Below are 15,682 nucleotides of genomic sequence, written 5' to 3'. Positions count from 1 at the left end.
TTCAGGGCATTTAAAAAAATAGCTACTTTAGAATTGAATCATCAGTCTCATTCTAAATCCCCCTCCTAGGGACTTTCCTGGGGTTTCAGTGGTCAAGACTTCACACTTCCAGTGCAAGTGGTCCCCTGGTTGTGGAACTAAGCTCTCAAATGCTGCGGGGAAATAAGACCTGATGCAGTCAAGTAAATAAATAAATATTTAAAAATATCTTTATATTCCATTCACTTAAGTGGTAAACCTACAGCCCAGAAGTTGGTTTATTGTTCTAGAGTGCCAAAGAATTGATGCTTTTGAACTGTGGTGCTGGAGAAGACTCTGGAGATAGTCTAGGGAGATCAAACTAGTCAGTCTTAAAGGAAATCAGCCCTGAATACTCATTGGAAGGATTAATGCTGAAGCTGAAGCTGAACCTCCAATACTTTGGCCACCTGATGCAAAGAACTGACTCATTGGAAAAGACCCTGATGCTGGGAAAGATTGAAGGTGGGAGGAGAAGAGGGTGACAGAGGATGAGATGGTTGGATGGCATCACCGATTCAGTGGACATGAACTTGGGCAAACTCTGGGAGATAGTGAAGGACAGGGAAGCCTGGCGTGCTGCAAGTCATGGGGTTGCGAAGAGTTGGACATGGAGAGTGAACAACAAACAACAAAAACATACAGAGTATTGTTGGCACCATGTTAAATGTTTAAATAACAATAATAATAACGTCAGTTAGTCTGAGAAAGTTGCCCATTGTGTTAGAGACACACCTAGGATTTCTTTTTTCTGAGAGGGTAAATATTAACCAGATGGGAGTCATTGAAACTGAGAAATTATTTTCTTTTTGCCTTAAAATTTTTTCTTCTATGCCTTGAATTCCAAGTAATCACCAGAAAATTCCCACTTACTAATTATTTTTATGCCAACACACCATGTTTTGGGGCTTCCCAGGTGGCACAGTGGTAAAGAGTCTGCAATGCAGGAGACTCAGGTTCGATCCCTGGGTCAGGAAGATCTCTTGGAGTAGGAAATGCAACCCACTCCAGTATTCTTGTCTGGAAAATTCCGTAGATAGAGGAGCCTGGTGGGCTATGGTCCCAAAAGGTCAGACCAGACTGAGTGCACAAGCACGTGGTTCTGTCTTAGAAATGTTTCCAAGAAGGATGCATGTCTCATTTTCTTACTTCAGGTATGTGTTGTCTCTTCAGGTAAGCTCTCACTGCTGTATCTCCCAGGCGTTGTGCATTGATGAACTATTTTATTTTCGCTGTTTAGTATATTGCCCAAACAAAGAAGTATAGAAAAATAAAAAATCACCTAAAAGACCTGCTAGATATTTTAAACTATAGTTGACTCTCTTTTGTTTCTTTTATTAAAACTTTAATCGACTCTTGAACATTGTGGGGATTAATCCACATGTAACTAGCAGTTGGCTTTCTGCATCCCTGTTTCCTCTACATCTGAGGAGTCAACCAACCATGGAACATTTAGAACTGTTCAGTTCAGTTCAGTCGTTCAGTCGTGTCCGACTCTTTATGACCCCAGGCCTCGCAGCACGCCAGGCCTCCTTGTCCATCACCAACTCCCAGAGTTCACCCAAACTCATGTCTGTCGAGTCGGTGATGCCATCCAGCCATCTCATCCTCTGTCGTCCCCTTCTCCTCCTGCCCCCGATCCCTCCCAGCATCAGGGTCTTTTCCAATGAGCCAGCTCTTTGCATCAGATGGCCACAGTACTGGAGTTTCAGCTTCAGCATCAGTCCTTCCAATGAACACCCAGGACTGATCTCCTTTAGGATGGACGGGTTGGATCTCCTTGCAGTCCAAGGGACTCTCAAGAGTCTTCTCCAACACCACAGTTCAAAAGCATCGATTCTTCAGTGCTCAGCTTTCTTCACAGTCCAACTCTCAACGTCCATACATGAGCACTGGAAAAACCATAGCCTTGACTAGATGGACCTTTGTTGGCAAAGTAATATCTCTGCTTTTCAATATGCTATCTAGGTTGGTCATAAGTTTCGTTCCAAGGAGTAAGCGTCTTTTAATTTGATGGCTGCAGTCACCATCTGCAGTGATTTTGGAGTCCAAAAAAAATAAAGTCTTCCACTGTTTCCACTGTTTCTCCATCTATTTCCCATGAAGTGATGGGACCAGATGCCATGATCTTCGTTTTCTGAATGTTGAGCTTTAAGCCAACTTTTTCACTCTCTTTCACTGTCATCAAGAGGCTTTTTAGTTCCTCTTCACTTTCTGCCATAAGGGTGGTGTCATCTGCATATCTGAGGTTTTTGATATTTCTCCTGGCTGACGTACTCCTTTTCCTATTTGGAACCAGTCTGTTGTTCCATGTCCAGTTCTAACTGTCCTGACTTGCGTACAGGTTTCTCAAGAGGCAGATCAGGTGGTCAGGTATTCCCATCTCTTTCTGAATTTCCCACAGTTTATTGTTTAGAACTATAGTGTTTACTATTGAAAAAAAATTCATGTATAAGTGGTCCTGAGCAGTTCAAAGCCGCATTGTTCGAGGGTCAACTGTATTTCCTTTGCGGTTCATTGAGAACTGACTAAATCTTATCCTTGGTTGTCCTGTTAAGTCCTCCTGTCTGGAGCTGGCTGGAATCCTGATGGCTCAGTCATTCCTTAGGCTTGACAGCTGCATATTTTCCCCAAAACAGTTGTGATGATATGTAAAATGGGTAGAGTAATGAGTTCTTTTCAAATGCATATCTTTGCTTTGCCCCTTAGTACTTGATTTATTTCTTATAAACTAAAATAAGGAATCCTTGATTGGTTCCAGTGCAAAGGTCAGGATCTCCCCAAGAATATGAACAGCCTACATCCTGAATGTAGCCACGTGGTAGACCTTTAATCCTGGCCCTTTAGTGCCTAGCACTAGACTATAAAGAGAAGTGAAAGTTGCTCAGTCGTGTCTGACTCTTTGTGATCCCACGGACTATACAGCCCAGGAATTCTCCAGGCCAGAATACTAGCATGGCTATCCTTTCCCTTCACCAGGGGATCTTCCCAACCCAGGGATCGAACCCAGGTCTCCCACAGAGCAGACAGATTTTTACTAGCTGAGCCACAAGGGAAGCCCAGTAGGCTATAAGGGTTAACCTTTTAGTCTGATTTCTGTAGTCTGTGGTGATTTGGGGTTTCTTTAAACCTGTTTTCCTGACGACAGTTCTATTTTCTAGTAAGTTTAAAAGAAAAAGCTTTTCATCAAGGCTGATTGTAAAGACATTTAATAAATTCCTTTTCTAGAAACCATTTCAACTGGGAACGAATTAAGCCTTATGGAAAGAATGAAGTCCAACAGGAAAAAAAAATCGATGATTTTCTCAGTTTTCCCAAAGGTGGTACCATTCTACGTTTATAGGAGAGAAGTTAATTCATTACATACAACAACGCCTTATTGTTCTCAGTATTTGATCCAAAGACCCCAGAGTCTCCAAAATTCTTTCAATGAGTCCCCAAAATTCTTTTAGTGAGTCCTCAAGGTCAAAACTGTTTTATAAATATTCAAACAATATTTTTATTTTTGACTCTCACTCTCTCACAGTTACATAGTGGAGATTTCGAAAGACTACATGATGTTTGATGGTCTGATTCCCTGACGGCTGGTGCAGTGTGTGCTTGGGTATTCTTATTCTTCTGTCTTAAAATCTTCCGTTCTGATTTTAATTTTAACCCAGTTTCTAAGTAAATATTAATAGGTATTACACGTATGAACAAACCTTCTTTGAAGGTTCTCAGTAATTTTTAAAAGAAGGAATCCTGAGACCAAAAAGTTTGAGAACTGCTGTGCGGCTGAGTGTGGGACTTCCTTCTCTCACAGAATCCCAGTGGGGAATATCAGTAGCTACTAGGGAGCTGTGCAAGTGTGTTGCCTTAAGCCAGGCAGTTATTCAATAAACATTTTTTAATGGAACTAAATTGGGTTCTTGGAATGCAACTTTGAGACCTTTTCTAAGATTCTCCCCAAGGCAGTGCTGGAGCATTGAGTTCCTTGCAGCCTGCCAAGTTTCCTCGAGATGGGTGACTGGCAAGTCTCAGTATTGGGTCAGGTATTTCAGAAGTCGTTTTCGTGGAATACCTGCTCTAACTGATGGCTCATTGGCATTATCTAGAGCAGTGCTGTCCAGTGAGATAAAGGCCACGTATATAATTTTAATTTTAGAGTAATCATATTTTCTAAACTAAAGACTTGTGATATTAATTAGGTTTCCCTTCAGTTTTTTTTTTTTTTAAGTTTACTTTATTTTACTTTACAATTTTACTTTGTTGGTTTTGCCATATATCAACATGAATCGCCGCTGGTGTACACGTGTTCCCAATCCTGAACCCCCCTCCCACCTCCCTCCCCATACCATCCCTCCGGGTCATCCCAGTGCACCAGCCCCAAGCATCCTGTATTCTGCATCAAACCTAGGCTGGCGATTCGTTTCTTATATGATATTATACATGTTTCAATGCCATTCTCCCAAATCATCTCACCCTCTCCCTCTCCCACAGAGTCCAAAAAACTGTTCTATACATCTGTGTCTCTTTTGCTGTCTCGCATACAGGGTTATCATTAACCATCTTTCTAAATTCCATACATATGTGTTAGTATACTGTATTGGTGTTTTTCTTTCTGACTTACTTCACTCTGTGTAATTGGCTCCAGTTTCATCCACCTCATTAGTACTGATTCAAATTTATTCTTTTTAATGGCTAAGTAATACTCCATTGTGTATATGTACCACAGCTTTCTTATCCATTCATCTGCTGATGGACATCTGGGTTGCTTCCATGTCCTGGCTATTATAAACAGTGCTGTGATGAACATTGGGGTACACATGTCTCTTTCAATTCTGGTTTCCTCGGTGTGTATGCCCAGCAGTGGGATTGCTGGGTCATAAGGCAGTTCTGTTTCCAGTTTTTTAAGGAATCTCCACACTGTTCTCCATAGTGGCTGTACTAGTTTGCAATCCCACCAACAGTGTAGGAGGGTTCCCTTTTCTCCACACCCTCTCCAGCATTTATTGCTTGTAGACTTTTGGATTGTAGCCATTCTGACTGGTGTGAAATGGTACCTCATTGTGATTTTGATTTGCATTTCTCTGATAATGAGTGATGTTGAGCATCTTTTCATGTGTTTGTTAGCCATCTGTATGTCTTCTTTGGAGAAATGTCTATTTAGTTCTTTGGCCCATTTTTTGATTGGGTCATTTATTTTTCTGGAATTGAGCTGCAGGAGTTGCTTGTATATTTTTGAGATTAGTTGTTTGTCAGTTGCTTCATTTGCTATTATTTTCTCCCATTCTAAAGGCTGTCTTTTCACCTTGCTTATAGTTTCCTTTGTTTTGCAGAAGCTTTTAATTTTAATTAGATCCCATTTGTTTATTTTTCCCTTTGGTTTTATTGAGGTATAATTAACAAATAGAATTGTAAGATACTTAAAGTATACAATATGATGTTTTGATATGTATGTATTGTGAGAGGATTTTCTCCAGTTGAGTTAATTACCGTATCTATCATCTGACATAGTTATCTTTTCTTCCTACTAGGTGGGAATATTTAAGTTCTACTCTCAACAAATTTCAGTTATACAATGCCATATTATCAGATGTAGTCACCATTTTTTACACTAGATCCTCAGACCTTATTCATTTTATAACTGAAAGATTGCACCCTTTTACCATCCTCTCCCTATTTTCCTCACTCCTCAGCCTCTGGCAGCCACTTTTCTACTTTGTTTCTGTGAGTTTGGCTCGCTCTTTCTGTTTTAAAGATTTTACATATAAGTGATACTGTGCGATAATGTGGTATTTGTCTTTGGCTTATTTCACTTGGCATAATGTCCTCCCCAGATTCATCCATTTGTTGCAAATGACAGAATTTTCTTCTTTTCTAACGCCCAATAATATTCTGTGGTATACGTACACCAGATGTTATTAATCCATGCTTCTGTTGACGGACACTTGGGTAATTTTCGTACTTTGGCTATTGAGTGAACATCGCAAGACAGATAATCTCTTTGAAATAATGATTTAGTTTTCTTTGGATATATACTCGGAAGTAGGACTGCTGGTAGTTTTACTTTTTATTCCTTGAGGAACCTCCATACTGTTTTCATAGTGGCTGGACCGGTTTATACTCCCACCAACAGTGTATAAGGGTTCCCTTTTCTCCATTTCCTTGCTGGCATTTGTTATCTTGTCTTTTTTGATGGTAGACATCCTAACAGGCAGGAAGTGGTATCTCATTGTGGTTTTGATTTGTATTTCCCTGATGACTAGTGATGTTGAGTCCCATTTCATGTACCTGTTGGCCATTTGTATGTCTTCGTTGAAAAGATATCTGTTTAGGTCCTTTGCCTATTTTTAAATTGGATTTTTTTTTTTCTGTACCTGAGTTGTATGAATTCCTTCTATATTTTGGATGTTAACTCCTTATCAGATATGTGACTTGTAAATATAATTCCCATTCCATAGGGTTGCCTTTTTATTGAAATTAGGTTTAATAATATATTTTATTTAGCTTGTTATATCCAAAATATTGTTTCTACATGTAATCAATGTAAAAATTATCAGTGAGATAGTTTACATTCCCTTTTTATTGTTAAGGCTTTGAAGTCTGATATGTATTTTTACATGTATAGCATATCAGTTTGAACTAGCCACATTTCAAGTGCTCATTAGTTACATGTGACTGGTGTCTACTCCATTGCACAGCACTAATCTAAACCATAAAATGATTCTAGACCTGAGCTGAGAGTAATCTAGATACTAGGTAAGTTTTGTCGTATAACTAAGAGAATACAAGCTTAGCTACAGAAGTTAATATAAAGATAGCCTCTTAAAAATAATTAACAATGGCAAAATGCCTAAATGTTATGCATTTCAATGAGAGGTAGACTTCTTTTCATAAAAGAATATAGAAAAAGATAAAAATTAAAAAAACTCTTTCTCTGCACTGTTATAATGTCTTCTCTTACCTTCTTAAAAGCATTCTGTTGTTTACTGTATTCTGTGACATGATTATGCGTGCATCTGCATACTAGTTTAAGAGAGTGCTCTTTCTCTTTCTGGAGGAATTTTAGCGATTGTGGTCTTTGCGTTTTCTCCCTAAGTAGTTTCTTTTTTTTAAGCTGCTCATTGATCGCAGTGTCTCCCTGAGTGAAGAGACCTGCTTATGTCTGGTGGGTAAGGAGGGAACGTGGTCTGCTTTGACCTTCATACTGAATCTCTTCATGGCTCATTGCTTTTATTGCCACCTTATCTTGCCTGTGAATGTGACATCGGAATATGTGAGTGAATTATTGCCTGTTGTGAGGAGAACACTGTTTTCTTGAACTTCATTCCCTAAGAGCATTACTGCACTTAGAAAAATTAGGTAAGAGTTAAAGGAACTGTGGTTTAGAAGTGAGAACAGGAGGAAATGGCTGTTTTCCCCTTCTAGAATGAGTAAAGAACTAGGACTTTAAATTTGGCACAATATAAGTTTAACTTTTCCTTATACCACCTGTGTATTAAAAAAGAAATTTGTGGAAATATATTGGGTAAGGAAATTCTTAAGGACTCCCAATAATCTGTGTCTCTTTAGCAACATATTTGATATAATACCATGTTTGATTAATACTATTGTCAATTCACAAGATCATGCTCTTGGCAGGATTCTGTGTAGAGTAGTCAAACTTAAGAAATACATGGTCTGCTGGTAATGTGTTGGAAATTTCCCTCTTTATTTGTTATGCTTTTCATATGTATGTGCAAGTATGTGATTCATAGATTTTTAACACTAACCTAAAAACATTCTTTGAGAGTCTTATCTTCTGTTTACCTGCCCATTTACCTTTTGTTATTGACACACTTTATTTTTCAAGCAACTAGTATGTACTACTTTTAAAGACTTTATTATATAGCCTCCAGTAATCTATAACAGTGTAAATTTATGGTCATTGGTCTCTTCAAGTAGTCTTGAAATAATTAGAACTACCTGCTTGCCAGCTACCTGATCTCTGACTTGGTAGTTTCTGTTTCACTGGTATTTTGTTTTAAGGAATTGCTATTTAGAAAACTTCTACTCCTCAGTTTGCAGCTAAGGTAGGAGCTAAGTACGAGGAAGTTCCCATCTCTGTTAGTAAGTGGTCCCATTAGGTGCCTGTGCAGAGTAGTCCTGTGGCCTCCTCCCTTGTGTTAGCTACTTAGCATGGATGGAAGGGGGCCCAGCCTGCCTTGAAGAGGGAGAAGAAGAAGGAGGAAGAGGAAGGAAGCAGCTCCTGCCTTCTCTTTGACATAGCCTTCAGGATCAGGTCTTGCTGTGGGTTCCATCCTGTGGCTCAGTCTGACTTTGCTGAATGAAATGTGTTTTCTTCCCAGTTCTGTTTCTTCCGTGTTCTTCCCACATCAGCTGGAAGCAGCCTGTTCTGAATGCTGCCCACAAATTGTTAGCTATTTTGCTGCTAGTCCCCCAACTCACCCCTTAGGAGTTGTGTTGCAGATCCAGGACTATGTCAGTTAGTGAAGCAAATCTAATCCTTGCCAAAGAATGCCTAACATTTAAGGCTTGATTCCAGAAAAAAAGGAAATAATAACAAAAGCAGTACCTCTAACGAATGTATATTGCATGCCAGGCATTATATAAGAAGGTTGCATTCATTAGCTCAGTTAATCCTCAGTAACTTTTAAAGTGGCTTCTATTGTTGCCTACACTTTATAGATAAGGAGCCATGGAAAAATTAAATAACTTGGTTATATGTTGGTTATATGGTTATATGTTATGAGACAAATTCAAGATTTTGATCCCAGTCAGCTTGATGCCATGTTCAGCTGCTAGGCAAAGCTTCACCTCCCTGTGTCTTGTGGAAGCTTAAATCTCAGTATAAAGTAGGCAGGGACTTGATGCTTTTATATATTAAAATCTCTCTGAATTTACTTCTAAGATTATGAAAAAAGTCAGTGTGTTAGTCACTCGGTTGTGACCGACTCTATTGTGAACCTATGGGCTGTAGCCTGCCAGGCTCCTGTCTCTACTATGATTTTTGTTGCTGTTGTTCTGGGAATTGTTCTTAGAGAACCAGCTGCAGATGCCAGACTAATTGCTGGCGTTAAGGTCCTATATGTGGTCTCCCACAGTGACGAGAAGAAGAAATGGTTAGGGGCCGTAGGATTCAGGACAGCTTATTAGAAGATCAATTAGCTGGTGAGATTTGTTAATGTTTGTGCTATTGCTCCTTATAAAATTCTTCTCCCTCTTTTCTGCCCATCTCAATTCTGTGTCTCCTCAGGCCCTCTCTCTTTGTGAAGTCTGTACCTGTGCTTACTTTTTCTCCCCCAGCTGAAGGTCATACTTCGTCCTCCATTCTGCTTATACCGTGTACAGGGCTGTATTCATTCTACTTCCAGGGCTGAATGGTTGCCTGTTTCACATGCCTGTCTTCTCTGCTAGATTGTGAGGTCCCTGAAGTGAAGGCTGTGTCTGGTTAGTTTTTGTAGCTCAAGCCACATCCGCCTCATTTTATCACATTCCATGTTCAAGGCAGAGCTTAACTCTGAATTGAGCTGGAATTGCTCTGCTTGTGCCTTCCTTTCATTAGTCCTTAACCTAACATCAGAAAGTTGCTGTTGTGCTGGTCATTCTTACATTTGAATCATTTACTATGTATAGTTCCATACTGTCTGTATTTATTTGGTCTGAACTTTTTTTATTATTGACATCTTTGCTTCCCTGCTTTTCTTTATCTTTTTTTTCTCAATAAGTGTAAATTTTCTTTTCCTCCCCCAGTGTGTAGACCCATATAATTTTAGGAATTGAAAGGTGCTAAATTTGCTTAGCCCTTATCCTTCATCCAGCTAATATTTGTTGAGTACATACTGATTGAGTAGTTGAAAAAGACATAGAGATATTTGGGGGCAACCCAATATATTGAATGTTTAAGAATAATGAGGAAGTTTAGATTTAATAGATTAAAAATGCCTTTCATCATTTATTCTCTTTTTAAATGTGTGCTGCTGAGTAACTTAAGAATTACGAACAAAGTAGAAAGATGTTTTATGCTGAAGCTGTATATATACAGCACAGAAAGGTCTCCTAAAGATTTTTTTAGGATTGTCATTAAGAATTTGATTCTAAAGCTGAGCTACCTGGGTTTCATTCTTTGGTCTACCACATACTAGCTATAAATTACTTCAGTTCAGTTCAGTCGCTCAGTCGTCTCCAACTCTTTGTGACCTCATGAATTGCAGCACGCCAGGCCTCCCTGTCTATCACCAACTCCCGGAGTTCCCCCAAACTCACGTCCATTGAGTCAGTGATGCCATCCAGCCATCTCATCCTCTGTCGTCCCCTTCTCCTCTTGCCCCCAATCCCTCCTAGAATCAGGGTCTTTTCTGATGAGTCAACTCTTTGCATGAGGTGGCCAAAGTATTGGAGTTTCAGCTTCAGCGTCAGTCCTTCCATTACTTAGTCCTGGGTAATTACTGAATCTCTATGTGTCTCAGGTTCCATATTTGTAAAACAGGGTTGATAATAATATGGAGTGTTGTAAGGTTTGAATGAGTTAGTATTTACAAAGCACTAATGATTATAGAGTATATATATATACTGACAAATAGTAAGTGTTCAGTATATAGTGTATATATATAATGTATGTAATATATAGTATATAGTAATTGTATATATATAATATAGAGTATATATAGTATATAGTTATAGAGTATATTATAGTATATAATGATTGTATATAGTTATATAGTATATATATAGTATATAGTAATTGTATATATATAATATAAAGTATATATAGTATATAGTTATAGAGTATATATAGTAGATAGTAATTTATATATATAATATACAGTATATATAGTTACAGTGTATATATATATAGAGTATATATATATATAGTAATCGTATATGTATGATAGAGTATATAGAGAGTATATAGTAATTGTATATATATAATATAGCATATATAGTTATAGAGCATATACATAGTATATAGTAATTGTATATATATATAATATAGAGTATAGTATATAGTTATAGAGTATATATATAGTAGATAGTAATTGTATATATATAATGTAGAGTACATATGTAGTAATAGTGTATATATGTAGAGTATATAGTAATCGTATATGTATAATGTAGAGTATATAGAGTATATAATTCAGTATATAGTAGTTGTATATATATATAGTATAGTGTATAGTTACAGAGTATATATATAGTAGATAGTAATTGTATATATAATATAGAGTATATATGTAGTAATAGTGTATATATGTAGAGTATATAGTAATTGTATGTGTATAATGTAGAGTATATGGAGGGTATATAGTTCAGTATATATTAATTGCTGCTGCCACCACCACCACCACCCTTGCTACTCTGTTACTGAATTATAGAAGCACCTCCTGCGATGTGGGATGCACCTGTGGAACTTCTAGTCAGACCTTACCAAGTCATCATTTACGTATCATATAAGCTGCTTCTTTTAATAAGAAGCCCTGCATATTGTTCTCTGCACCAAAGCATGATTTCCCTAGATTGCAACCGCATCTGCAGGGTAATGAAGTATTTTGTTCTGGGGTTTTACTGTAGGAGCAATTTAAGAAATGGCAGAAGACCCATTAGCTTTTGGAGTCTGTTCCTTTGAGACTAACTTGCTAGGAATCCATTTCCTGTCTTTTTAAAAAGAGTAAATTTATTTTCTTCACTGACGTCCTGTAAACAAGATAATGGCAATTTGTATTTTGTGGAATATGTTTTAAGGTGGATTTAATTTTCCTTAGTAAATGCTTTTTAATAATGCATGAGTGAATGTTCTTTCTCTGTTGTCAGGTTGCTATCAAGATCATTGATAAGACCCAGCTGGACGAAGAAAACTTGAAGAAGATTTTCCGAGAAGTTCAAATTATGAAGATGCTTTGCCACCCCCACATTATCAGGCTTTACCAGGTAGGACCCCTAGTGGTGTAGTGCAGGGCAGCAAAGAGCCCATGGTGGCCACTTGTGTCTGTGGCCACTTTTGAAGAGAAGGTGGGTGGGTGAACATCTGCAACTTTTTTTTTTCTATGTTCGTATGTTCTTCCTACTATTTCCCCACCCTATTATCCCCCAACTCAGTACTTCAGTTTCCCCTGGGGATTTACTAGTAAGCTCTAGCTTACCTAGGTAAGCTTGGATGCCATTCTTAGAGTTACACAAAAAGATTATTTAGAAGATGATGAGAACCTATTTATTCAGGTCAGAATCTTAAAGCAGAATGGGAAACCCAAAAGGAACAGAGAATTTAAAGAGATCAAAATAATATTAATTTTCACAGCATTATTGAAATACCAATGTCTGTGATCATTTTATGAATTATCACAAAGGATACTTTCAGTGTGGCTTGTTGTACCAGTCGAACCTGTCTCCTTTCAACTTTAATAGGGTCCCAGACATAGTTTTTCTAAGGTTGCACTTGATTACCTTGATAACCAGGAGACTGTGTATGCGTACTTAGTTCCTCAGTCATGTCCGCCTCTTTGCAACCCCGTGGACTGTAGCCTGCCAGACTGCTCTGTCCATGGGGATTCTCCAAGCAAGAATACTGGAGTGGGTTGCCATGCCCTCCTCCAGGGACTTCTCAATCCAGGTATCGAACCCAGGTCTCCCACATTGCAAGCGGATTCTTTACCATCTGAGCCACCACGGAAGCCCAGCCAAGAGACTGACTCTGCATAATGGCAGAGTTTTCTATTCTACTTTACTTAGCTTCCCAGGAAGCATGCATATTTCATGCCATCATCAAAAATGATTCCTTAGCCTTACTGCAAAAGCAGTGAATCTAATGGCTGGAATTTTAAGCCAGATAGGAGAGGAGGACCTTGCCTTAGCAGGCAGGTGGAAGAGATATTTTGGGAGAGGTGGGGCTTTGGGATGCTTCTCAAATTGCAGTGTGTTGGCAACCATGAGCCCTGCCTGTGTATGAGGCCAGCCCTACTCACTGCTCTCTACCAGAACAGCCAACACCTCGTTCTGCAGGAAGTGGCCACCCACTCAGTTCGTTTGCTGCTGTTAGTCTGCAGTAAATGGTTACTGGCCCAGACCTGGGATCATGTGTAAGAGTGGAAAGGTTACATCTGAGGCACAACAGGCAACCTCTCAGTCTGCTATTTTTATGGAAAAGAAAGCATGTCGTGATATTAATGTATGTTTAAGACTATAGTGTTAGGGCTCTTGTCTGGCGTCACCTGCTCATGCCATGAGATGAATTAGATCAGCAGGAGCAGGATTGTTGAAATTTTATCACACAAAGTTATATTGAGCAACACCTCCGTTGTGCCTGAGAAGGAAACCCATGAAAGCTTCCTGGGGTTGCCTGAAGAGCTGTGTCTGCAAGTTCAGAGCTGATGCTTCCTTCCTATCCTGACAGACAGTAAACTTCTTGACCTCACTTTTTAAAATAAATCATCTTTTAATAGTTGTAGAGCTCATTATAAAGGCTGACTTTCCTTAAGAGGTTAACTTATAGGTATTAACCTTACCACTGAAATCTGCAAGTTAACCTTCCTTGCCCAAGATTTCATTAGCCTTTCAGATTTAAAGACTTTCAACCCTGGCTTTGAACATTGCCCTTTTTTAGGCTTTAATTTTGCTGTCTGGCAGCTAATATTGTTAATGGGAGATTCTGAGCTGCCAAGGTGAGTATGCATTAAGGTAGTTTTTATGTCATTTGCTAAAGCTTCAGTCTCCTTGGGCTTTCAGAGTAAACCAAATTTAGATAACTATATAGGGAAGCTTTTGAACTCCTGAAAAGCTTAAAAATAAAAAAGATACTAGTCTAAAGTTAAACACAACATTGTAAATCAACTCCACTTCAACAAAATTTAAAAAAATTAAAAAATTTACAGTCAATAAAGTGAAAGTGAAGTCGTGTCCAACTCTTTGCGACCCCGTGGACAGTAGCCTGCACCAGGCTCCTCCATCCATGGGATTTTCTAGGCAAGAGCACTGGAGTGAGTTACCATTTCCTTCTCCAGGGAATCTTCCCGACCCAGGGATCGAACCCAGGTCTCCTGCATTGTAGACAGACGCTTTACCATCTGAACCACCAGAGAAGTCCATAAAAGGCCTGGTATAAAGGAGATATACAATGTGACATTTTTTTTCTTGTTTTATTTTTCCTTAACCCTTACTTATGTTTAGGATACTTACTTTTTGTTACATGAGCCAACATATAGAGAGCTTGGAAGCGATACATGTAACAGTGGGCTAGTATCACCAGTCTGTAGAGAGTTTTTAAGTTAAAGTGAGAAAAATGACAGTTGTTTCATTGAAAAATTAAAATAATGTGTATACATACATTGGAGTACTATGAAGCCATTTAAAAGAAGAAATAGATCTATTGTTATAACGGTATTAATGTATAGAGATGTCAAAGTGACTAGGGAATGATTTGACAAAACAATTAACTGTCAAGTATAGTGAAAGTATAGAACTGTGCTGCCTACTTTGATGGTCCCGAGCTACATGTGGTTGTGTATTAACATGTGGCTCGCTTGAATGAGGAACTGGGTTTTTATTTTTATTTAATATTAATTTAAATATAAAAACCGGAGCTATTTACAATTAAAAGTGTTTGAAATGATGTTAATGATAGTAAAATATAATATTAGAATTAATTTCACCTTTTTCTTTTTACTTTTTTAATGTGCTACTAGAAGAGTTAAAATTGTATGTGAGACTCACATAGTATTTCTGTTGGATACCACTACCCTAGAATGATATAAAATAAACTATTAACAGAGTTTCCTCTGGGGAATAAATGGAAGGGCTTAATGGAATAATGGAAGGGCTTAGACAGAGGAAAACCTTTGGTCTTTTGTTTATATACTAGGTATTTAAAATGTTTATAATGAACATTTATACTTATATATTAATACTTTAATAAATATTTGATGAAAAGGTAAAAAGGAAGAAGGAACTGATAACACACCACAAGTTTTTAGAAAAGTAGCAAAATAAAGACTAAGATTAAAATACAAATGAGTAGTTTATATCTTTGAGGTTGTTGAATGGAAAGTTGTCATTTCCATTTTTTAAAAAGCACAGCTATATGTAATATCTGTGTAGTTCTTAAGTGATTCCAGTTGTTCTCCCTAAGTTTTATTTTGGTTAGGTTTTGGGAGGGACATTTTTGAGCTTCAACTGATCAATGATCCAAAACTTCAAGTGACCAAATGTGAACTTTTTGGTTCTTGGCAGCGTCTTTGTGTCTTTTTGTGGAGCTTAAAAGATTGCCGAGGCCTGCTGGGACAAGGCAAGGACTGTCTCTCTCAAGTAGTAAATATTTCCTACTTTTAGGAACTTGGAGGGATACCTGTTTCCCCCCTTCTTAATGACGTTTATATCTGTTCCCTCCCAGCTCTGCAAGTTTGAAGTCTCCTTTAGGTAGAAATGATTGTTAGCGCTTCACACGACAAAAGAAAGAGTTGTCGGTCCCTCTCGCTGTGCCGTCAGCCTCTCATTTGTATCACTCTCACTTTCCTGCCTTTGCACCAGGTCATGGAGACAGAGCGGATGATTTATCTGGTGACAGAATATGCTAGTGGAGGGGAAATATTTGGTAAGTACACCTCTTGCATTCTTTAAACAGCGATTGAGCATAGTATGGCAAACTTAGAATAGCTGTTCCACGCCCTTGTCACTTGAACAGCTGGCACTC

The 15,682-nt window shown here is 38.3% G+C and overlaps 1 protein-coding gene across 10 annotated transcripts in view; it reads left to right on the top strand.

The window, feature by feature from the left end:
* SIK3 (SIK family kinase 3) overlaps nt 1–15,682 on the top strand; it is a 265,973-nt gene that overhangs the window by 134,444 nt on the left and 115,847 nt on the right. For all 10 annotated transcript variants that reach the window (XM_060399704.1, XM_027979227.2, XM_027979225.2 and 7 more), the window contains exons 2-3: nt 11,815–11,931; nt 15,520–15,583. In XM_060399704.1, coding sequence (XP_060255687.1) covers nt 11,815–11,931; nt 15,520–15,583 — 181 coding nt within the window. The remainder of the gene's footprint in view (nt 1–11,814; nt 11,932–15,519; nt 15,584–15,682) is intronic.

This window comes from Ovis aries, chromosome 15, assembly GCF_016772045.2.
Source record: "Ovis aries strain OAR_USU_Benz2616 breed Rambouillet chromosome 15, ARS-UI_Ramb_v3.0, whole genome shotgun sequence".
Lineage (NCBI taxonomy): Eukaryota > Metazoa > Chordata > Mammalia > Artiodactyla > Bovidae > Ovis > Ovis aries.
The sequence above is the reverse complement of the archived record's forward strand: the minus strand, read 5'-3'. Positions and strand labels throughout refer to the sequence as shown.